We start from the raw sequence: 24936 nt of genomic DNA, 5'->3' as shown, positions 1-24936 counted from the left end.
GCAGAAACTAGAGAAAAATACTTGGTAAAATCTTGTGATTTTGTGGTGTAAATTGTCAGTCAGACATTCATGATAAAAAAGGGCGTACTACTCCTGCTAAAACAAAATCCATTGATGTAAAAATGTCTTGTGTTGTAAAGCTTTAAAATGTACAAAACTGAACATTTAAAACTCCAAAGCAGCTACTTTAGCATCGCTGGAAGCTTTTAGATGCAACAGAACTGCAGAAACAAACATTTAAGTAGAAAAAAGGGGGAAAAAAGATGGAAAGCGAATAGAGCAGATGGAGAATTTGTTGTCATGCTTTAATGGGATTAACTGGGAAACACTCACCAGTAGCTTGCAGTACTGGTACTCCAGTTTGGCCAGAGTTTCTGAGTAGCTGCCTTTATAGTTCGGGGATACTTTAGCCTAAATGGAGATGAACAAAATCTTGATTATCAACTGTATTGTTTAATAAAAATAAAAACTGGTCCTGTGGGGCTGCATATGCACCTCGTAGCTGCGCGCCTCCTGCAGGCTGCTCAGCAGCTCCTCCACAGCCGTGTGGATGGTGTTGTGCTCCTGCAGGTTGTTCTCCACAGAGGGGAGGTCTGCGCCCCATTCTGCTCCCTCCAGCAGCTCCTAAAACACACAATGACAGAGTTTATCTGCAGAATTTGGTGTTTTGTGGATGTTAAAGGTCACATCTAGAACATAAAATACAAAAGTTTTCATATTCAGACGTGAGAAGGTTCTGTCGCTCACGGGTCAAAACGATTTTCTATAGAAAGTCAAGATTTAGCAAAAAGTCAGTTTGTTTAAGACTTTAAGTGTTTTTATGTTTCTTTCTAGTAGGAGGGAATCAACATAGCAACCAGAGTAGGGCTGCAGCTAACAATTATTTTAGAAATTATTTTGGAAATTTATCAGATAAAAAAATTAAAAAACATTGTGCAGATTTTTCATTTAACCAATCAAACCTTTTTATATATTAGAAATATGTTGAGAGATGCAAATAAACAGTTCAATTAATTTTTTAAATAAAAAATTAAGAATTTTATTGCATAAAATGCAAGAACATCATGCCTTTAGTGAAAGTTTTATCATTTGCAGCAAAGCATGCAGCTAAACATAAAACTACAATATCAACATGTGAAAAGTTCAGTTTACTGATGCTTGATTATTTTTATAAGCTGATTAATAACTAAGGTGATCAATGGATTCTCTTTAACACAACTTGAACCATGTGACTATTTTTAATACTAATTAATAAAAAATATTAGTCCCAATGGCAGATTACTTTACTTATCTGCCATTGTCTTTTTATTTACAAAATTATACATTTGTATACTAAGATATCTGCAGACCAGAAATACTTGGTAGGTTTTTCTGTTTTTGCAGTGAAAAGTGGACGAGACACAGAGCTGAAGATACAACAAAACAAAGAAAAAGGTTTTATAGTTTTTTAATCTACAACATGCTCAACAGAGAAGACTTAATGAGTAAAAGTGGAGAGAAGCTCCATTTACCTCCTGAAAATATGAGAGTTTTGTAGGATGTAAAGAACCTAAAATCATCATCAAACCAGGAAGAGATCCACAGATCCAGGTTATGTTTAAAATAATCTGTGTTTTTGAAAGTTTCAGACAGTAGAGGCTGACCTGCGTCTCCTCCACCCATCCCAGCAGCTCGTAGATGAACCTCAGGCTTCCTTCGTCCTCTGATGACGACATGCCCACCAGCTGGGAGCGCGCCATCGGCCGCCGCAAGAGAGCGGCTCCAACCACCCCCACGGCGCCCACGGCTCCCAGCAGGGTCTGACCCAGAGAGAGGCCTCCGTCTGTGGCTCTCTGCCAGGGCGGCTCCGTGCCGGTGGGCCCCAGGGACTGAGAGAAGTGGCCCTTCCGGTAGACGCTGGAGCACTGCAGCCGGAGCGAGACCAGCTCCTCCTGAAGGCAGTTAACTCTGCAGAAATCAGGAAATACAGTCAGTATTAACGGAAAGCGGAGAGTTATTTATCCCCCGTATGTTTCTGTGTTTCCTGTAAAAACAGAAGCTCTGAAGGTTTGAGCCTGATTTAACTCCGCCCAACTGTCTGTCGGTGTTTTTTTCTGAATTTCACATCTTCTGGAAAGGTCACGAAAAGGTCAAACAGTGTTTTATATAGGAGGCAGAATTAATTTACCGTGCAGGACGAGTCAACATAAAAAGAATAAAGGGATTCAAACCAGTCAAGTTTCCTTTTACTTACACAGTTAGTAAAAACTAGTGCTGGTGTGAACTAGGTAACCCTCCATTTTAGTTTGATTAATCTGCGTTGTGCAATAATGCACTGAATTTTTCAGATTAATGCTTTGCTGTTTATATATGCATATATAGCAAAGTTTGAGAGATTCTAGGCATTTCAAAATGAATGAATAAATTGAGAGAACATTCCCATTTAACCCTGGAAATCTTCTTCAGGTGATAGAAGGCCAACTTTATAACTGTCTTTATGTTTCTTTGAAGGTTCAGGTCTGAATGTCGTGTGACGCACATTTTTCTTAATTGTTTACAAAAATATTTCATTGATTGATGAGACTTTTTTGAACCAAGGTTTTTCAGTCAGCAAAGTTTTTTAACCTAGACTTGAGTTTTTTTCCTCCGTATGTTAAGACTTGCTAACAGAATTAGCTGAACGTTCTCGATCCGTTTTACTAGATGAATTCTCACCTGAAGGCCAGCTGGTCCACCTGGTAGTACTTTTCCTCTCGTAGGATTTTCAGATCCTGCTCGATTTGCCGGATCAGCGCCTCGCAGTCCTGCAGGTAACACGCCATTTCTCCCTCGCACTGCACCGCCTCGCCGCTCTCGGCCCGGGACGCGTCCTGAAACCAGGTGACAGACGCTTCAGTTTCTTCCCTTCTGCAGCAAACTCGATGCCAGATGCCAAGAAAAAGTAGCTCCTTTTTGCTTTTTATTATTTTTAAATGTTTTTAGTTTTCAAATTTTCTTTCATTAAATTATTCTTTTTACTTTTTTTCCTAGTTAAAAAACTAAAATGATCAAAGTGGTTTTAATGGTTTATTGCTAATTATGATGATTTTTAAAATCTGCTTTCTGTTGTAAAACAAATAAGAAGCAGTAATTATTAAGAGTGTTTCAGTTTCCAGGATAAACGTGGAATATTTGCAGGAAACAGGAAAGCGGTGAGTAAATATTTGATGTTCCAGATGGGTCGAGACGTCGTAAAGCAGCGATCGACTGTGTTTACCCGACATCCAGCTGGAAGCCCTAAAATCTGTTAAATAAGTGCAGGTGAACTCACAGCCTGCAGCGTGTTCTTAGCCAAGGTGAGTTTCTCCTCACAGTCCACGGCCGTGTTCTGGATCTTATTGGCTCGCTGCAGCAGCAGCTCCACTCTGAAAGCACACAGATTCATTAGGAACTCCTGTGAAATCAAACCTCAACGACAAAGAGACTGTCTGTGTTTCTGCACCTCTCCACGGCCGGCCTCAGGGCCTTCTCCCGCTCCAGCATCTCCAGGATCAGTTTGCCCCACTCCTCCTCCAGATCATTGGGATGGAGGCCCGGAGGAAGCTTAATCCGGCCGAACTCGATCCAAACCTGGAAACGGGAACGGTTAACGCATCATAAGTCTCACTCTGCGGTAGAATCAGCTGAGCGGGAACACAGGGGGAGCTTTTATTCTTCAGTCATCATGTGTTTGTGTTCTGCAGGGTTTGCTCCGAGAACCAACGCGGCGTCATGCACACGGCGCTCACCTCCAGCAGCTTGTAGAGATGCTCGATGTGAGACTTCTCCGTCTCCTTGCTGGGGATCTCCGTCTCTTTGAAATGGATGTACTCGTTATAAAGTGCCTGGAGGAGGAATGGAGTGTTAATGGACGCTGCAACTCAAAACCAGTCACCTTTACAGTCTGTGATGGAGTTTCACAAACAAACAGGCTTCAATAACTTCATGCACGCCTCATTTATAACAAATATGTCAGCAGGTTGCTCCTCAGGGCTTCTGGTAGTTTTTTTTTTCCTGCTTTATTTTCTTAAAAATGAATTACAAATAGCAGAAAATATTTTCAAAATGTGGCTTTTACTTCAATCAGCTCTTCTGGGCCAGGCTACAGTAATTTATGTTTAACTATGAGAATATAGTCACAATATTATCAGAATAAAGACACGATTTTACCACAAGAGAGTCATAAAATTACAAGAAAAAGCAATTTAATGACAAAAAAGCTTGTATGATTGTTTTTCAATAAATTACTACTTTATTCTTCTAACATTGTAACTTTATTCTCATATTATTTCGACTGTATTCTCGTAACATTATTTTAAATAAATCAGTCTGACCCTAATATTTTGTCGTACAGTTAACTTGAATTTCAAGTCCAGAGAATAAAAAGCTTTAAAAACGTTTTTCAAACAAGATGGCCGCCGTGGGCATGCTGACATCACTGAAATTTGATTAATCAATAACATCAACTAATCATAAACTTAACATTCAATAAAAACAATTAATCATCAACATTAGATAAAATTAATTAATTATCAACTAACTTAAAATTCAATGAAATCAATTAATCGTCAATTATCTTAATATTTGATCAAATCAATTAATCGTCCACCTTTAGTTTTTGTTACAACAAATGTCACACCAAAGCAGTTAACAGGAATCAGTTAGCTATAAGATTAATGTTTGGTCTAAAAGTGTTTTAAAATGAAGTAGATATTCACCTTGAGTTCTACTGGGTTCTGTGGGAAGTTCTTCTTGGCCATGAGGGCCGTATGCTGCCGGCTCCACTGGAGCAGAGACAAGAACCTAGACTGGTACTCCGACCAGCGCTGGTCCACTTCCTGATGACCAGGAGGAAACAGTTCAGTGGAAAAGGAAGGAAACTTTCACTGAACATCTCAAAGGACAGCAGAATATCTAAATTATCTTTAAAATGGAAATAAGCAGCAATCGGGTCACACCTGTGCGGCGATGCCTTCTCCTCCCTCTGGGATTTTAGGGAAAGCGTCGTAAATGGAGGAGACGTAAGTGATGACGGATTTCTCATCTGGAGACGGAACGTCCACATCTGAGGAAATCAGAGAGGAGAAACACAAAACCCGTGGAACCATTAATCAATTTAATTACGATTAATCGATTATTAAAATAACTCAACTAATTTAGTAATCTATTAATCGTTAACTACAGTATACAGAATCAAAAAAGCCCATTTGCTGAAAGAATAACATATTCAGAGCAGCAAATAAGCCAAAACTGTACAAAAATAAATGAAGTTAAAAATGAAAAATCTACTTCGTTCAACCTAGAACTTCCCAAGTAATAGTTTTAGATTCATCTGGTTCAAATGCTGTTTTAAGAACATCTACCATAAAGCATGTTAAAAACTTCTACTATAAAGCACCTTTTGCTATCCGATAATGAACTGGTTAAATGAAAAAGCGAAACAGTTCAACCCTGCAATGTGTTGATAAATCAGGCAGAGCTTTTCAGATTCATGTAGCTGCAGATGAATCCTCCACTACGAACGATCAGGAACGCTGCCATTGCATTTTAGGTAGCTCATTTTTTATTTTCCTTTTTAATAAAGGAGTTGAATTTCTTATTGGTATTTTCTTATGTATTTCTAGTATTGTACAAGATGATTAAGTGGTTAATTGAAGATCTGCTGAAAGTACCATGTTTTTTGTTTTTTTACAATTAACTGATTAATCGTCAGAATAATCAATAACTGTCAGCCCTGCATAATATAAGCTAATCGGATCTGGTGGGTGGTAATTAACGTTTTAATTTCACCAAAGAGGCAATTAATGTCCTAAAGCTCCACATGAGCAACATTAGCTGCATTTCCATTGTTCACACAATTGAACAAATTGGAGTTACAAAAATCTTTTAGATAAAACCAAAACACGTACATTTTTAAAAAGCTCACGCTTTGTGATATGAAGTTTTTGCACTAGGATTGTGGTTTTTCTGGCAGTATCAAAATAATTTTATTTCACAAAATCACATAAGTCACATGATCAACAATCGAGTGTTACTACTTGCGTAAAAAATGAAAAAGACGACAGGAAGTGGTCGGATGACGATGGCGCACCATGGTTTTTAATTACTTTTCTCCTGAACAAACTTATTAACGTGGGATTTTAATTTAGTTTCTTATTTAATGGAAACACTGCAATTGCAAAAGTGTGTTTTCTCAACATATTTGTAATCGAAACGCAGCTTAAAACCGTCATTAAAACCCATCCACCCATCCTGAACTTTTTGTTAAGTTTTATGCCCAATGACTCAGTAAGGAAAGGAAATTAAAAGCAGGTTTCCTCAATAAATGGCAGAAAAAGGGCAAAAAAAGACTTTGTCAGAGAAAATGTGAGAACAATTAACTAAGAGCACTTCAAACTATCTCCAGTAAGTCTGGCTGCTTTCAGGGAAATGTGTCATGTTAACAGAAGAGCGGTTCCGATCAGCAGCCTCACCCTCGGCGTCCAGCAGCCTGGTCACGCCCAGCGACTCAGCGATCTCGAAGGCCTGCTCCAGGTTCTCCCGGTTGCTCTGCCGGGTCACGGCCTCCATGTTGATGAGGTCCGGCCTGCAAAAGCAAACACACACATACAGAGGCAGCACGTTGGTGTCCGTCTGCCTAAAAACGCAGCGCCGCTCCGCCGGCGGCGGCCCTGACCTGTATCTGTGCAGCAGCGCGTTGAACATGCGGCCGTCGCTCCACGCCGAGCTGAAGTTGGTGCAGCGGAGGCCGGGGTAGCCCTCGGTGGCCTGCTGGCTCCATAGCAGCAGCTTCTCTTTGGCTGTGAGGTCAGCGGATTCGCCACAGACGTAGATCTCTGAAATCTGGAGGGGAACAGAGAGCAGAGGGAGAGGTAGAAATGAGAAAACAGACAGTAAAAACCAACAGTAGCCGGAAATGAAGTCGCTATGGAAACAACACAAATCTCTTTGATTGAACCTGATGTTTCCTCTCGACTCCATGATAGTCTTTGACTATTAATAATAAGAATAATGAGATAATTATTCCTGTATAATTAAATAAATGTATGCTCTGCAGCATCATTATCCTCCTCTTACTGCCCAGCCTCCATTTATCTCTTTTTATCACCTTCCTTCATCTTCATCATCTCCTGTTTCAGAGGATGATCAACAAACAAAGTTTGTTCCTGAGAAAGGGAAATATTTTGTCCTAGTTAAAGAAATCACAAAATATTTAAAAAATAAAACACACAGAACATCTAACTGCCTAAGATTAAAAGACACTTTTAGGACATTTTTCTTTTGTTTCCAATGATGAAAACTTCAACTTTCCTTCAAGCGGGGTTGTGCAAGATAGCCCTGAGCAGTCAGTATCTTAACTGTAATAAAAAGCATCCAGAGTAATCAATGAAAAGTTAAGTTTTTCTAAGTGGAGCAGTTCTGGCAGTTGGTATATTCTACCACCACCAAACCAGTTCGAGAGCTAAACTGGTGTTAATTACTGTCTGAGTTTAAAGGGGCAGTATCCTGTACTTCCCCGGCATTTTATAACACAATCCAGTAACTATGTCACCTTCAGTTTCTGTGTATATCAAATGTGACTTAAAAGAAATTTGATGTCATAATATGACACTTAGAAATTGGGCCTCTGTCTCTTTAAGAAGCTCCTGCTCTTTCTGACACTCCGCCTTCAGTATGTCATCACAACAATGCTCCTCCATGATGCCATTTACAGCCGTTATTGGGAGTGTTTCACTGAGAAGTAGCTCCAGGTTCGCACTTCCTCCAGGTGTTTGCTAATTGCTGCTGCTGCTAGTCTGAAGGAGCCAAGTGGAGAAGGCGTCACGGAGGGAGAGAAGGCGTATAGGCACACCTGAATGGTTGCCATGGAGATTTCTCAACCATGCATGAAAGTATCGGTCTGTTTTTAGACGATAGAATAACATCATAACATGGCCTAAAGCTCAAAAAAAGTTTATTTTACATTAAACTCCTCCTTTAAAACGTCAGTGCACAATTAGAAAGATTTCCTTCTTCATCTGTGATTATTTTCCACAAACGGTCTCTGTAATACCATCAAGAAAACAAAAAGCTTTGATCCTAACATGTTTAATTCCTGTTTTCCAGCGCTGCTTGTGTGGTTCAGAGACAGTTGTTGTAGTTAGTTGACATTTTAAAATGTGTTTTTTCAGTCGAGGAAAAACTTCTGCCTAAAACATAAACAAACTTGAGTCACTTCAGCCAAATGAAATCAAAGTTTCTCCTCCCCCAGACGCTTAAACACAGCTTCCATGGAGGCTTTTCCTCTGAATCCTGTCTTCAGAGACCGTTTGGACCGTTAGTGTCGCAGGGGCAGTAACTGTCAGCGCTTGGCTGCTGCTGCTATCATCAGTCGCCTCCTGTCAGACCGCCCTCCCTCCCTGCTGCTCACATGGAGCCGGGAAACGTCCGGAGAATGCCGGGAGACTGCGGCAACGGCCAAAAAATGCAGAACAGGAGAGAGCAAAGAGAGCGGCGCTGCTAAACACGCGCAGCAGAAACCCAGAAGATGTGAAGTTCAACACCTGCATGCATGTATGCAGAAATACGTCCATGACTCTGCAGCACTTATTAGCAGCTAAAGTCGCTATTAATGCATTAATCTGCAGGTTTTGATAACTGAATGCAACTTTAGAGACCAAAATCCAAACCTATAGTTGCCACATCAAGCGATGTTTGAGGTTAGGCCTGTCACGATAGCAAATTTTGCTGAACGATTAATTGTCTCAAAAATTATTGCGATAAACGATAATATTGTTTGAAGATCTTTTTACACTGATTTAATGGAAATTATGTAATAATGCATGCGATTTCCTGCCAAAGATAAATACACTTTATTTTCAAAAGAACACTAAACACTGGAGCTGATAAACAAAATAAACAAAACAACCAAAAACAAAAATAAAATGGATTCTCAGTCTCCATTAACAAAAAACTCACTTGGGAAAAAAAAAACTAAACAACATAAAGCCAAAGTGGAAATAAATACTGCATTCAACCAAAAGAGTGCAGATTATGAAGTCTGTATATTATGTTGCCCTTCAGTAATAATTAGATTTAAATAGAGAAGATGGGCACATCGACTACCTGATGCAATAATTCACACTACATGATTTTTGCTCCTATTTTTCCCTTTACAACAATCTTAAAACGTTGGTCTTTCTAAGATTGTGTGGTGTGTTACGGTAGATCATCGTTGCCGCTCCGATCCAAATCCGGGGTTTTCCCGACTGGGATCGTTAACGCAGCCTGTTGAATGTGACAGGCAGCCAATCAGAAAGCGCGGATTCTCCTCCGGGTTTTCTGAGGGGAAATTACGGAGGGGAATCCCAAACAGCTGACATGGCGCAACCCGAAGTCCAGCGGACATTGGAGATGATATGTGGAAACAACATTAATGTTTATTCAACATGCAAAGAATATAGAAATAACAAGGGGAGGAGTTGGAGCGAAATTGCCACCGCAGCTGGTAAACCCGGTAACTTTTCAGCTGTTCTTCGTTAACGTGACGTAAATAGGTTATAATGATTTTCATTCAGTCAGGACTTTACGCTGACACTAGCCACATGCATTGCAGGTAGATTGTAGTAAAGCATTGATTAATGCCTGGTTTTAAAATTAGTTCACTGAACTTGTAGCCATTATTTTGTGCCCATTGTTGGACACCACACAGCAGGAACGAACCCGATCGAACCGTTATACCTAGGATTTCTGTCAGGTAATGTGTGGTCTGTCAGGTTTTGAAAATGGGCCGACAATCGGCTGGCAGCTCTAAGATCGTGCAGTGTGCGCTGGGCTTTACACTGAGGAAATGAGGAAGGGAGGAGTCAGTGGAGAGCACCGGAGTTGAGCCCTTTTTCATTCAGTCTCATTAGCTGAAAGAGAAAAAGGTCGGAAGAGACGATAGTGCCGATAATTAAAATGACGTCGATAGCTTTAATTTATCGTACGATTGATCGATTTATCGTTTATCGCGACAGGCCTATTTGAGGTCAGATTTAATATTAAATTCAACTATAAGCAAAACATCTGTTGCAACACACAGGTCTAGTTTTATCACAATATTTTGTGGCAGTAGTTTTACAACAATAAAAGTCACCTTCTGAACTAATTACTGCTGCAATTCTGTATTTATTTAATTTACTGTCAGAAATGTAAATGTTACTATCCAAAAATAAAAAATAAAAGTGGAAAAGTGGAAAGGAATGTAAAAAAAATTTCAATTAGCTTTAAAAACGAATCAGACAATTTTGAACTCTAAATGTTATTATCCAAAAATTTAAAAAGAAAAAATTAAATAAAGCAGAAAACTGAAAGAAATACAAAAAATACCCAATTAGCTTTAAAACTGTGAGTCAGATCATTTTAAACTAAGGGCAGGACTTTAATTTCCATTCATTAAATTACATAGATTTTACTCCTTAAAAATGTTAAACAATTAAAGTAATATTGTTATTTTACTTTTGTTTTACTCCAGTGCTGGAACCTTTGTTGATTGTTTCAGGTACGTCTGTAAATCTGATACATAAGCTACATCTGCTAACAGCAGCGGTGTTTCTCTTGGGCCATTTCAGATTCAAAACATTGTCTTCTCTGACACTGCAAAAAACAAGAAAAAGACTATTGGTGTGTTAAAGTTGTGCTAAAAGCTATTCAAGCCTAAAATAGCATTTTATAATTTAGCAGCGAAAAGGTATTTTTAACCAGAAAATGTTGATTATTATGTCAATTAAAATGCAATTAAGTTGATTAATAGCAGACCCTGAGATTAATTCTATTTTAATCGTATTCCACCACTACTTTATACTGTTTACGTCTACTGTAAATGACCTTTTCCTCCAGTCGGTTTAAATTTGTAGTAAACGATTAGTTTCAACTTACAGGAGAAAGTAAACCCTGTCATTACAGCCACTGACCTTTCTCCAAAACACTCAACCGATCTTTCTGCCTCACACACTCCTACAGACGTCAGCAGTGTGTGTGTGTGGGTGTGTGTGTGTGTGGGCGTGCACATGTGCGTGTGTGTGGGGAGACGAAGGGAAAAAGGAGGATGGAAGGACTGGCTGGGCCGTGTTGATTAGACCACGACAACAAAGCCGGAAAGAACCGACAGAAGATGAATGTCCTCAAACTCCAGTAAGAGCTGAAAACTGACATGACCGTTGCTGCAACCGGCTGCACACATGACAACGGTGAAACCACGAAAACAAACCAGACACAAACAAAAAGAGCTGCAGAAGCTCCTCCAAACACCAGAGACCAGCGGTCTGGTGGATAAGGTCCTGGAACTAAATTATTCCTCATTTCCTGGGAATAAATATCTGTGGTCGGATTCAGAATCAAAACAGGAAAAGAGAAACACTGAAGTTATTTCTAAATATTGTTTTTATGCTGACTAATCCAACTATTGAAGTTATTCACTGCAAAAACACAAAATCTCACCAAGTATTTTAGGTCTAGGTTTTAGTGCAAATATCTTAGTACACTTGATATGAGACAAAACAAAACTTCTTTGCAAAGTTTTTCGTCAAATAATTATTCAGCAAACGTTGGATTTATCAGCAACAGAACAAGCTTCACTGCAAAAAATCTAAATCTATAGTAAATAAAGCTATAGGTTTCGCAGTAGAGCTTCAGTATTAAGTAGGGACCACAGATGCCCACAAAAGGCTGGTCTTTGAGTTTCCCTCTAAAAATACCTATTTTAATAGTCTGAATACCAAAAATACCTTAATAAACATTAAAACACTCTGGAAAGTGTCTCAGCACTACAGCAGAAGTTAATTTCCACAGTCTTTCTTAGATCTTAGCGCTACAGCCAATCAGCATCAAGGAATATGAATGGAAATGAATTGGCTGCTTTGCAAATGTCAACCAATGGCATGCGAAATAGCATTGCGCCTCATTATTTCAGCTTCCAAAAGTAAATTTTCTCTCACATGACCTACAAAAAAAGACACTATAGTAATAAGCAAATCCACAAGAACTAAGCCATGAAGATGGGGGAGTTTCCTGTTCTGTAGTTTTCTATCAAATTCAGGTTTAATATTTGAAAAAAGACGTTAGTTCTAGAAACATTGGACGGGTTGATTCGGTTACCTTTGTAAGGACACAAACCTGCGGCAAGTGCTTCGAAGCCGCCTGTTTCTGCGGCGCCAGCGGACTCTCCAGGGTAGAGTCCAGTTTCTCAGACGAGCTGCTGGTCAGGCCTCCCCAGTCCGTCTGACTGGGAGAGGTACTTGCCGTTTCCGGAGACGTCAGAGGAAGATCGCTGGAGTAGCCCGACTCGAAAAGACACGAAGCTTTCATGGCGTCCTGGATGTGCAAATGGCCGGACGATGTCGGGGAATCACCTGCTGGTTCTACCAGCTTAACTTTCAGGATGTTTCCTGCGACGGGTGATGGTGCCGGAGGTTCTTTATGAACATCCACCTCGTTGTCCTTCCGCAGCGGGGAGCCCAGATCACTGGGGTAGACCGTCCGCACCACGCAGAGCTTCCCATCCACCTCTCGGATGTGGACTACACCTTTATGCTCCTTTACTGCCGGCTTCGGCCTGTTTCCCCCTCCATCCTTACTCACTTTCTCCTTCTCCTCTTCCCTTTTGTGTATCCAAGGTTTTTCCAGAATGCCTTGAACTTTCTCCCTAACCCGGCAGACCTTGCCTCCTCCTGGAGTGGTACTGCCCAGGGCCGGCGCCGTGTTGACCGGGGTCGTGGCTGTGGTTTGGCTCGGAATGCTGGAGACGTCGATGATGGCGCTGACCGTGTCTTCCTCCCCAGGAAGGCAGAAGACTCCTCTCCAGGCTGGACTGGGTTTGGGAGTCGCTTCGAGTATTCGGCTGCTCAACAGTCCACTCATAGAGCCGGGAGACAGAGTATTGCTGTGTGGATCAGTTCTGGAATGACTTAAATGGGATTCAGGCACTGTTCTGCTACACTCCACACCTTCAGGATTTTTCTCCTTCACCTGGTCGACCTGGTCGGACTCATGGACACGGGTCCGTTTCTCCTCCCCAGCCCTCCGGTTCTTATTGCCCTTCTGCTTACGTCTGAAGCGAAGACGTTTCTTTGGTGTCAGGGTCGGTGCGCCGTCCGGATCGCCCTCCCGAAGAGGCCGAACGCAACCCATTGAATTCCCCATGTCTCCGGAGATGCCCCAGGGGGGAATGAAGGCAGCGAAATGGAAGCTCGAGCCGGTGAAAGATCAACCTCTAAGGTCTGGCCATTGCCTTCCAGCGCTAATTCTCTCAATTCAAATCTTGCTTTACAGCTCAGTCCGGGCTGTCTCCCACTGAGTTGGATTCAACCGGGCCAGTCAGAGAATAGAAGGACTTGTGAACAATTTTCTGCACTGTTTGTAGTTTTAGCAATGGCAGTGAAGAAAGCGAATGAAGCAGTTCAGTCCGTGTTGGTCACGCTTCCAAATATTGAATTAACATTAACAGCCATCTCCTTCAGCTCGGCACTTCTTGGTAAGCTTCACTGCGTTGAATTGGCATATTACATACATCACGGGCTAAAGATTAAAACTTCAGAGTCCACACCTTGAGAAAGCTCAATAGCCGAGAGCCTGGACCCTCTGAGTGAAGCAAAGAGTAGAACAAGATGCTGGATTTTACTAGGCTACCTTCCAATATATCAATCCAGGAAGTATATTCTCCAGTCCGTTTGTTCGGTGAAAGGGGACAGGTGGAGATCAACTCAGTCTAGCTTAAGACTCAGATTTATTGGCAGCTAGTTTAAGGCAACACATCAGAGTCGTTTTCATCCCATCTGGGATTCTCCAACAGCCCCGCCTTCAATACACACCCAAAGAAACGAATGTCAACTTGTTTTCTAACCTCATCTTCCATCAATCATTAAAAGTCCCAGGAAAACTGAAGGCATCTGTATCCCAAGGTGAGAAAAACCTTCTGATCTGCTCCCGTTTCATTCCAATCAACAGAACCAGAATGAAGGGATCCAAGAGCTCTATCTAAGCTCATGAATTAATTATCCACAGACCACGCTGTGGTAATGTTAATGCAGCAGAGAAGAGAGATCAGTATATCTAGAGTCTTCCCATGGTATTCCTGATGCACGTCCTGCAGTCTGGATGTGTGTGACAGAGGGAGCCATCAGCCAATGCCGCAACAGATTGCAGGAAGTCCAGCCAATACTCTGACAGCTTACTAAAGACTCAGTCAGATTTCCACCGCTCCTCACGTCTAATCCAGACCATTCAGGAGATTTCTCCTGTGATGATTTGGCTCCTCTGACACGTGTTTTTATCCTCAGTGTGGCGGCAATTAAAAGTCTGAATATGACTTTGCAGTTCTGAAAAGCTGGGATCACAAGACTCCCCACTCCATCTCATTCCCTGACGTTTAAAGTTGTCATTTTGCCAGGAGCCCTTGGGTACTCAGGAGCCCTGTAGGAGCCCTGTAGGAGCCCTGTAGGAGCCCTGTAGGACCCCTTGGGATCTCAGGAGCCTCATCAGGTGGTGCAGTGCGACGATGCAACAGCTGGAAAACCACACAGTTTGCAGGACGAGGGCAGGACTTGGATCAGTATGTCGAAAACACGTCCACAGTCCCCTTAATTACTCCTCAAGTCTGTCTTTTCCTAATTAGGAACAGGCCTCTGGACTCCGAGGCTGGGAAGTCGAAACAGAAAGCAGTTCTGGTCATCAGTTAGCTTCTTCTTGTGCAGATGTGCAGCGAATCTGGAGCACAGCCAAGAAATTCGGAGTCTGGTGAAGGATAGTCTAGAGCATCACGTAGGACCGCAGAGGAGACTAAAACATCGCGTCCTCCCAGAAACAAAGACGGGAGGCGTCTCCGGCTGAAACTAAACCTTCAGAGAAGCTGATCCGATTGATACGCTGGAGGCTGGAACGGCACCGAGCGTTCCTGCGTTGTTGGGCGGTCCCTCAGATCAGCTCAGATCTGTCCCTGTCTGTGGTTTGAGGCCTGGCGATCCGGCGGCAGGCGGACCGGATCCACCGCTCCCTCTGCCGGCTGTACGGCTCGGTTTTATCCGCGGCTCGCAGACGCCGGCAGAAGGAGAGAAAAAGCTTTTATCTGCTGGCTGCTGCAGCTTCACTCTCTCCTCTGCTCGATCTCTCACCAGCCCACCCCTCCCATCCTCTGGCTCTCCTCCTCCACCAATCCGCTTCCTCATCACTCGCCCCTCTCTCTCTTTCTCTCAGCTGTTAGGGAACAGCTTTCTGTGCTACAAACACACACTTGACCCAAAAGCTTCCCTGAACAACGACAGAGAGAAAACGGCAAACTGAGGATAAATGTTTCAATCAATTAATGCATAATTATAGTAATGTGCAGTTCTGGAGCGGTTTGCATGAAGCATCTACATTAATCTGCTTTTTGAAACACCAGAGTAGAGCTGCAACTAAAGATTATTTTATTAATCGATTATTCTATCAAATATTACAATTAATCAACTAATTGCACTAAAACTTTGCATATTTGCATATTCTGCTGATTTATTTATTGAACCATGTAAGCCTTTTTATGCTACATTAGAAATACATTAAAAATATGCAAAAAACCATTTAATTTGATTCCCTTAAAATAATAATAAAATAATAATAAAAAACATTTTTTTCTAAAATGCAATAAGAGCATTCCTTCAGTGTTTGGGTTTTTTAAATCTTAAATGCAAAATGCATTTTTTTTGTGCAGTTTTAACTTAATTGCTGCTCTGTGTGTGTTGCTCCTTTAGTAAGTAGCATTTTTTAAGTCAGTGTTCTGCAGTTAATAAATCAATTGCTAAATTAGTTGAAGATAATTTCAATAATTGATTAATCACAACTAATTTGATTAATCGTTTCAGCCTTACACCAGAGGAAGTAAAACTGCTCCTCAGGGTTTTGTGCTTGGAAACTGGTTTCATTTAGTGTTTAATACTTTGACAGTTTCAAACAATAAACCAGTATCTGAATTATTCCGGGATTTATGGCCATATAATCCATCTAAAATTACTTTATCCCGGACTCCACCCTCACATACGCCAGCTTTAATCCTCTGTAGGGTTCCCACCCACCATCAGCTCATGATGTGATCCTGTGCTGAGTAAAGATGTGTAGAGACTGGAAGTAGGGCTGGGAAATAAGGTATTGTTTTTACAACTGGGAGCAGCTGATCAGCATGTCAAAACATCAAATAACACCTGAATTACAACACCAAATCCCAGAGGAGCTGAGAAGGAGGATGCAGAGCGAGGAGGAAGGTGAAGCCATCTCTTCTATCTATCATAACAGACAATATGGAGATATTTGGCAAACAGACTGGATAAACTTCAAAAGACTCCAGTCAGAATATTACATGAATTACTTCATTTAAAGCAGTGGTTCCCAACTTGTGGGGCGCGCCCCCTAGGAGAGGCGCGGTGCCATTGCAGGGGGGTGGGGGTACGGGAACCGGCATGGATCAATGAAAACAAAAACAAAAACAAAAAACAGTTACATAAAAGTGTTTCACTGTAAAGATGGGTTGTAGTTTGTTTTGTTGCAACCTGAAGTGTGAAATAAACTTCAGTGGAGTTTAATAAAATGTGTCTATAGGTTTATGTCTGGTTGAACGATGTGTGTGCCCAGCTGATTTTTTTTTCAACTGGTACAGTTTTACAGCGGTACAGTTTTTCCGCCTTGTGGAGCAGGTGATACAATAAAACCCGATGGATTTCATTCTAATCCATAGGGAGGCCCAGAAAATCTTTGGGAACCACTTATTTAAAGCAACATGGCTGCAGGATCTTATCACCTACTTCAATGTCTTTCTGCTTGGATTTCCAAACATATTTTTCTTGTGTGTCTAACATTGATAATAATTGCACACTTGCATCTAAGAAACCTGAAGATCTTGATAGTTCTGCTAAAAAAAGACCAATGGATCAAACTGGTGGAGATCTGGGTGACTCCAATATGAGCACAGAAAATGATAAACTTGTTATTTAGCTCTATAAATGTAAACATTTTTATATTTTTTCCAAATTTCCAGCTCCACAGGAACCAGACTAGATTGGTTAAATCATTCATATGAGGAACAGTAAAATTTTTATCCTATAATGTTGGAAAAAGATAATTTTTTTATAACAGTTGGGAGGCATAAAATAATAAAATATTTGTAATCTCAATGAAATGATGTGGTTTTCATAAATTCATTCCTTAATAATGAGGCGTGGAACATATTTCATATATTTACATTTTGTTTAGATTAGTTTTAAACATCTAAAAGATTTTGACATAAATGAAAATGTCTTTAATCTATTTGAAATTATATACAACAACATCCAGAAGTGATGAGCAGCTTAGCAGCTAATTGGAGGGATTTAATGTGACAAACAGCCTGACCGGCCAATCAGAGGCAGCCACAGCGCAGCAGGGCTGGAGGAGGCCGACATGGTCACCTAAATGGTGACACCTTGTGGCGATGCAGAGTAATTGCAGGCTGGGTTGTATAAAACAGGACAAACAAAACTACTATTTGGTTTCTGCTGAGGGTCCAGATGATAAATTTTTCTATTCCAGGATTTGAATCAGCAACATGAGCATAAGGTTGACTAAAACAACAAAAGTAGAGAGTATTTCTTTTGTAATATTTTGGTTCAGAACAGAAAGGGTGGAACCTCTGAACTCTTCCTGTAATCCTCCCTCATCACCATTAAACCTCCTTTAATCTCTTCATCAAACTGCTGAGTCATGCCCCAGAGCAGCAGCTATACAACGGTTTCCGTAGTAACCAGATGGCAGCATCACCTTGCCAAGTGTCGCATCACATGACCGAGAGTGATGACGAGTACCTGCAGTCGCTTGCAGCGTCACAACACAGCAGGAAAACGAGAAAAACCAGCGAAACCTCCAGACCAGCAGCAGCAGCAGCTTAACGCATCAATCACATCGACCTCCAAGCAGCTGGAGCCCAAATCCAGAGCAGCGTCTGATCTACATCTTTATTTTTAACTCTTCTTGTAGCTGATCAAAGCCTCCTCATCTCACCTGGAACCAGAAGCAGAACCAGAACCCGGCAGATTTTACTGGAGAAACGAGAAAAGATCAGGGTTTCTGCAGTTTTCACCAACGCAAATCTAAGACTTTTTAAAACCCTTATGAAGGAAATTTAAAACCTGCATCTCCATTGAAAAGTTCAAATATCATCCAGCCAACTGGAGATACATTTTTAGAAACTCATGATAAAAGCAAAAATGTAGGACGGCATATTAGGACAATTGTAGATAGAAAAACATTTCTAGTAAATTTCCTCCAAAAGACTTTGAAATTTTGAGATTAATTTCAGAAATTTTCAGAAAGTTTCAAAGTCTGACTTTTTTCTAGCAATTTCTTTGACTTTTCAAACTCATAAATTTCCTTATTTTGTCTAGAAAATTTCTGAGATGAATCTCAATATTTCTGTGATTTATTGGTAGAAATTTTGTCCTTTTTGTGTAGCTATCTTGGCCCCATGATGAAAAAACTAGTTAGTTAGCAAGTGCATATTAGCAGCTAGTTAGCGGTAGCCTCAACCGTCTCGAGTCATGAAGATGTCTGAGTGAGACTCAAAGTTTACCCTGACAGAAAAATTCTATAAGAAAAAAAGTACATGGAATATTTGGGATTAAATAATTATGGCAAGACAAAATTTCCAACCTGTGATTAGTGAGTTTAAGGCCAACTTTTTTTTTTTTTAAATATCTTGATTCAAGTCAAGTATTATTGACTTAAATCAAGCTCCTATATGTTGCTTAAAAGTTACTTGCAAGTTAATTTTGTCTTATTTCAAGTGAACTGATATTTCAACTATAAACTAGATAAAAAATTATTGGTAAGATTTTGTGTTTTTGCAGTGTGGGATGAAGAGGAACCGCTGCAGTTTTATTCAGTACAACATCGCCGTCCAATCACACGTCTGACTGGAAGTCACATGATTTCTTTGAATGGAGCAGAGAGGAGCAGAAAAATCAGCAGCGGATGCCAGTGAATCGTTTCTTCCTCTCAACCAGATGGTAAACACAGCAGGACGCTCCTGCATCCAGAACCACCGACCAGCAGTAAAATCTACATATAATAACTAGAAACTAATCAAGAGAAATCCTAAATCCTCCAAACATCCAGACTTTCTTGCCGTTGTCGCTCAGAAAACCTTAAAAGATGATCACAGTCTGCAGGTTTGGCTGCATGGAATCTATTTTTCCATCATGTTTCTCCAAAACACAACATTTCATTCCAGAAATTAGATTTAACCAGAGGCGCCATGTTAGCAGCTCAGACCTGGAAGTGGAGGATGATGGTCCAGATGAGTCCTAACGTCAGCTTCGGGTTCCCATCAGTGATGTCATCGTTCCGGATATTCACCAGTTTGACCTAAAATACAACAAAAAAAAACAGATCAATAAAAAACAGAACAATCTGATAGTTTTAATCTGTGTCCAGTTTAAAATTGGACACAGATCTTTAGAGAAACTAATAAACTGCTGGCTCTGATCCAACTGCTCTGATTATGTAAAACAAAACCAGCTGTAATCAAAGGAAAATTATAAAACTAAAGACTGCAGTTTTCTGGCCAATCATGATATTTACAAAGCAGCTCTTATTGTGTCTTTCCTTCAACAAATGACCTTTCTTTTGAGTCGGTATACTCCGGATAACGATTAATCAATTACTAAACTAGTTTACAATTATTTCAATAACCGATTAATCATGATTAAAACAAATAATCGTTTCAGCCCTATCATAATACTGCCTACACTGTGACTTGTGGTGGGGCTGGTGTTTTTTCTGAGATGTTCAGGGTTGTTTTTGTGTACCAAATGACCAAATCTCTTAAAAATTTTAAGCAAAAAAGAAATAAAAAAATAACAGTGTGGATTGAAAATTTTCTGCAGTGTTGCTTTCCTTTTTTGCAGCCAGTTTGTTTGACACATATAGTTCACCTTGACATTTTCTTATGAAACCTTTCTGCAAACAACAGATTTAGCTAAACGATGCAAATGAGGAGGAAAATCCTAATGACAGTTAATCAAATTCATAATAATTATTGACATGTGTGAACTCCATAAGACTGGATTCTGAAACTGAATCCAAAGGTTTTATTTTTTTAATAAATGTTGGCAAACAGCGGCCATGTTGAGTTAGCGTGGGAACCGTTACCTGTCTCTGTTTGAGGAAGTCCAACGCTATCTGGACATTCTGCAGTCGATGAAATCTCATCCGTCCCTTTTCTCTGGGCTGAAACAAAACAGACCAAGCATGAGAAGAAAAAAAACATTTTAAAGTGCAATTAAAGTCCATGCTGTGTAGTCAAAACAATCCTCCAGGGGGCGCCATCTTCACAACTGGCTGTTAAAAACATGCCAAACTGGCTTTTACACTGCAAACTTTCACTCTGTCCGCCTTCATCGTCTGTCGGCAAACTTTCCCATCATCCTGGATAAAGTGTTGGTTGGTTAAATTTTAGGTAAAGGAAAAAGAAGAAAATCACACAAACTGGAGTGGAATGCAGGATGCAGATGTGAGTACACTCAGGATTAATAAACAGGAAGAGGAAGAGTAAAAATGTTGCTTTTTCTCCATTTTTTTTGTACATCATGATATTTTTGTTGATAAAATTTGGTAAAATTTTATGTTACATTTTTTTGTCAACTCTGTATGCCTTTCTATGACGTGAACATGATTTTCTCAGGAGGGCGGCATTTTTTAGAGGGGGCCATGGCCCCCCGTATCCACCCCATGGGGGCGCCACTGTTCGTCATGTGATTCATGCAGATCTCAGTCCTGTGGAGCTCGGTTTAGTTGGACCTGTGCCACGGCACGCTCATGCAACCCCACAGCTCCCCCTGCAGGGCGGAGGGTGGAACTGATCGGCACGTACTCCCTGAGCTCCTTCCTCGTCCTCCTCTTCATCATCTTCCTCCTCCTCTCGTCTGAGGAAGATGAGAGGCGGCGCTCGAGAGACATGTGCCCTTTTAGGGGCGAAGCCACCCTTCTGTTGCTACGGTAACGGGAATGGAAATAAACAGAACAGAGGAAAGATGAACGATGCAACAGATGGACATGACCTGATGACGGATTCTGACCTTGAGATCTCAGTTTGGGTCGGGCGTTAAATCAGTTTTATCAGTTAATCAAATCTTTGGTTTTTGAAGATTTAATTTTTAGAAAGTTTTACTTATTTATTATTATTATTTTGTGCACCAATGCACTCTTTTCGTTTCCCATAGTTCAGGGTGATGTCAGCGCGCCCACGGCGGCCATCTTGTTTGACAGCCATGTTTCAGCGCTTCTATATATTTGGACTTTGAATTCAGGTCTACTCTGTGACAGAATATTAGGGAGAAACTAAGATTTTTTAAAATTATGACTATAAAGTCATAATATTACAAGAATACAGTCGTAGTTACAAGACAATCGTAATAAAGTTGAAATAATGCAAGAACAATGTTATCGTATTACCAGAAAAAAATCATAATATTTGGCAAATGAAGTAAAAAAATTTCTGAAAACTTCAATACAAAAAAATAATAAAAACTTAAATGAGGAATGTTGAGCATTTCATAAAGTTATACTTTGGAATTGGTTTTATAGACGAGGTGAAACATCAGCGGCAAATTATGTATTTTGAAGAAAAACCAGACAGACTCAGGTGGTCACATCAGATCTTAAACTATCGCAGCTTTTTTCTATTAAAACAGCTTTTTCTCCCTTATTGGTAAAGTTGCATCTTTATTCTGCTAATATTATTATTTTTTCATAATTAAACAAAAATCCTCGCAGCCTGGCTGTAATACTCCATCATACAACTTACAGAAGGGATGACTGAAGTAAAAGCAACTTTATGAATATATTTTCTGTCATTAGTACCTACTGTTTAGAAAAATAAAAAGCTACTAATGACAAATCTGATGTGGTGTTTGTTTTTAAGCCACATCTCCCCGTCACTCTGGTCTGAAACTGTCAGGTTCTGTTATGTGGATCCGTCCCTCTGGAGGAACACAGTCAGCAGTCAGCCTGTGTTCGTCTGGATGACTTAAATCGACCCGTCACCCGTCCTGCACCAGCACCCAAACTCATTTTCCAGCTACAGCTTTTCTCCTGCAGAGCCTTAGTTAAAAATAGAAACATGAAGTTGAGTTTTCCTACCAGAGTGACTCCAGAGAGGACCTCCAGCAGGGAGATGAGGTTGTGTCCGTCCCTCAGGTCCTCATACAGGTCTGTGATGTGCTTCCTCACCTGGGCGACAGACGCACAGAAAGGTTACTCAGCCATCTGAACCGCCGCTGCTGGAGGCGGTTGCCATGCCAACAGATGAGGCACCAGCTGTGACCTCTCGTCAATGTCAAACGGAGGGAGGAGGCGGCTTTTCACAGTGACTCAGCAGCTAAAGCTGATCTAATTAAATAACTTTATAAGATATAAAAACAGAAACATCAAAGAAACCCTAAACCCTTTCAGTTTAGCCCTTTAGACTGGCATTATTAATCGACTATTCAAGTAATTGTCCACTAATTTAGAAATCGATTCATCTCTAACTGGAGAACCCAAACTCAAAAAAGGTCATTTGCTTAAACAAAAACTTAATTAGAGCAGTAATTACCCCAAAACTGTTCAAAGATATATACATTCTGCATTTAAGATTAAAAAAAACCTTTTGTCTGTAAATATCCAATAATTGAGTTTTTAATAAAAAATAAAAATCACCAGATCAAGTCAAGCATAAAAACCTGAACTTTTCACATCTTGATGTTTGAAGTATGTTTTAGCTGCAGATGCATCCTTTGAGATAAATGATTAATCGTTCACTAAAACAATGCTGTTATTACATTTGAGCCAATAAAATGTTTATTTTCTTACTTAAAAAATAAATTGTATTTTTTTTATAGTTTCAATGCTGTACAAAATATGCTTAAGTGGTTAAATGAGAAATCTGCAGAATGTGCCATTTTTTCTTTTTGCCTGATTAATCCTCAGAATAATCGATAGAATTACTGTTTCATTTTAAAAAGTTTGAAGTTAGAAATTATCTGGAAAAAAGCATCAAGGCACAGAGAAAGTCATTTAACAGCCAATAATGATTTTATTTTCTAGTTTGTATTCAGCGGATCTAAGAGGAAGTCTGGCTTTAAAACAATGAACTGCAATGCATAACATAACCAGCAGAGGGGAGCAGATTCACAGGACACAGTTGAAATGTCTCATCATTATGTGATAAATATGATGAACAGCAGAAATATTACAGGCTGATTCTCTTCTCTGTCTCATCATCATCTCTCTGTTTCTGTGCATCAGCTGCTTCTGGACTGGCTGTTAATTAGAGGACAGGAAGAAATGAAGCTGCCTGGAAATGAGGAAACCTTGTTATCTAACTGGGTTTCACTGGGGCAGAGAGTCTGGTTTCCAGTCAATCTAACTGGGAGTTTTATTCCCAGTTAGATTGAAAGGGTTCAAACCATTTTCAAACAGTGAAGTTCAAGCATTTTAAAGGTAAGTTTTTAAACTTTTCCAGCAGCTTGAAGATAAAAACAATACAAACGAACTGAAAAAAAAACAGTTTCAATTAACTATTATGTAATACACACCCGACAAGAGAGACAAACTGAAACATAACATTTTATGTTTTGAAATGTCTCTCATCCTACACAGCTGACTGATCCGAGGACATACTGAGAATTAACCAAGAATCAAAAGTTTCAATAATGTTGTAGAAATATTATTGGAGGATCTGCAGGAGCTGTGGCTCAATGATCAATAAGTTACTCAGCCATAATTAGTATTAAATGTTCATTACATTGAAACAATGTCAGGTTAAAGTAAATTAACACACTGCTTATATTCTCACTAAGTTTTCTGACATTTAGAAAATTTTAATAATTGTAGAAATTCTAAAAGACCTTTAACAAGAAAAGTTTATTCTGATTCAACTTCAGAGAGAGAAGTTTTATTATTTGGTGTATAAAATATCTGTAAACATTTTCCAAATTTAGGCTTTTAATCAAATTTTAGCTTGAAGTTCAACACATTATTTCATCCCTACACATGTCCTCTGTATTATTATTATTATTATTACTACTACTATTATTAATGCACTGGCGCACAAACAGTACTTCCCTTCAAAATAAAAGCAGTATACTTGGCTTTTCAGGCAGAATTCAGACATTTTCATGTTGTAATTTGCTTTTTGTTGTTGTCTGAAGGTCAGGGTGTGACCTGAAGGTCAGGGTGTGACCTGAAGGTCATAAATGTCCCATGTCTGGATCCTGGAGGGTCTGCAGGAGCTGCAGCTTATCAGCTGAGAGGAAACGGTCAGCTAAGCTGATCAGAAGGCCGGCTTGTCCTGGGACGACCTCTCAACCCACAGCGGGTTGCCGTGGGAGATGGCAACCCGTTTGATCCCAACTGATCCCAACAAACCAAACAATGAACTTACTACTTTAGTTCAAGTATTGAACCAGATTATTTACATTTCTACAGCTGTTTTCTGCAAATTTCTGGGAAAATCTTTCAACTTCAACTATTTCTGCACAAAAAGCGAAATCTAAATGTATACTTTATACTCTATATAAATTTATATATGTGTGTAAAACATATAAATAAGTTGAATAACCAACTAATTTAGTAATCAAGTAATTGGTACCTGGAGTATGCAGACTGAAAAATAACAGCACATTCAGGACAGTAATTAAGCCAAACCTGTTCAAAAATATAAATATTTTGCATTTGAGAAAAAAGAAAAACTCTGTAAATATGTTCAACCCAAAAATCTTGAAGTAGCAATTTTAGTTTCAACTGGTACAGATTCTGTTAAAAAGTAAATGCATCTCCTATTAAGTACTTTTTGATAACTGATTATTAATTGGTTAATAAAAAACAAACAGATCAGCTGTATTGATGCCAAACCAGCAGAAAGGGTCAAGCTTTTCTCATGTT

The 24936-nt window shown here is 39.9% G+C and overlaps 1 protein-coding gene across 18 annotated transcripts in view; it reads right to left on the bottom strand.

The window, feature by feature from the left end:
* macf1a (microtubule actin crosslinking factor 1a) overlaps positions 1-24936 on the bottom strand; it is a 212946-nt gene that overhangs the window by 115003 nt on the left and 73007 nt on the right. For 12 of the 18 annotated variants that reach the window (XM_032580094.1, XM_032580090.1, XM_032580091.1 and 9 more), the window contains exons 1-12: positions 12133-13158; positions 6674-6840; positions 6471-6583; positions 4956-5062; positions 4716-4835; positions 3747-3842; positions 3461-3588; positions 3290-3383; positions 2695-2849; positions 1644-1947; positions 496-624; positions 334-411 (exon numbers count right to left, since the gene is read on the bottom strand). In XM_032580094.1, coding sequence (XP_032435985.1) covers positions 334-411; positions 496-624; positions 1644-1947; positions 2695-2849; positions 3290-3383; positions 3461-3588; positions 3747-3842; positions 4716-4835; positions 4956-5062; positions 6471-6583; positions 6674-6840; positions 12133-13158 — 2517 coding nt within the window. Of the gene's footprint in view, positions 1-333; positions 412-495; positions 625-1643; positions 1948-2694; positions 2850-3289; positions 3384-3460; positions 3589-3746; positions 3843-4715; positions 4836-4955; positions 5063-6470; positions 6584-6673; positions 6841-12132; positions 15088-19284; positions 19378-20163; positions 20242-22152; positions 22243-24936 lie in introns of those variants that run through there. The other 6 variants (XM_032580101.1, XM_032580102.1, XM_032580103.1 and 3 more) reach the window with 2 other exon arrangements.

This window comes from Xiphophorus hellerii, chromosome 13 (assembly GCF_003331165.1).
Source record: "Xiphophorus hellerii strain 12219 chromosome 13, Xiphophorus_hellerii-4.1, whole genome shotgun sequence".
Classification (NCBI taxonomy): domain Eukaryota; kingdom Metazoa; phylum Chordata; class Actinopteri; order Cyprinodontiformes; family Poeciliidae; genus Xiphophorus; species Xiphophorus hellerii.
The sequence above is the reverse complement of the archived record's forward strand: the minus strand, read 5'-3'. Positions and strand labels throughout refer to the sequence as shown.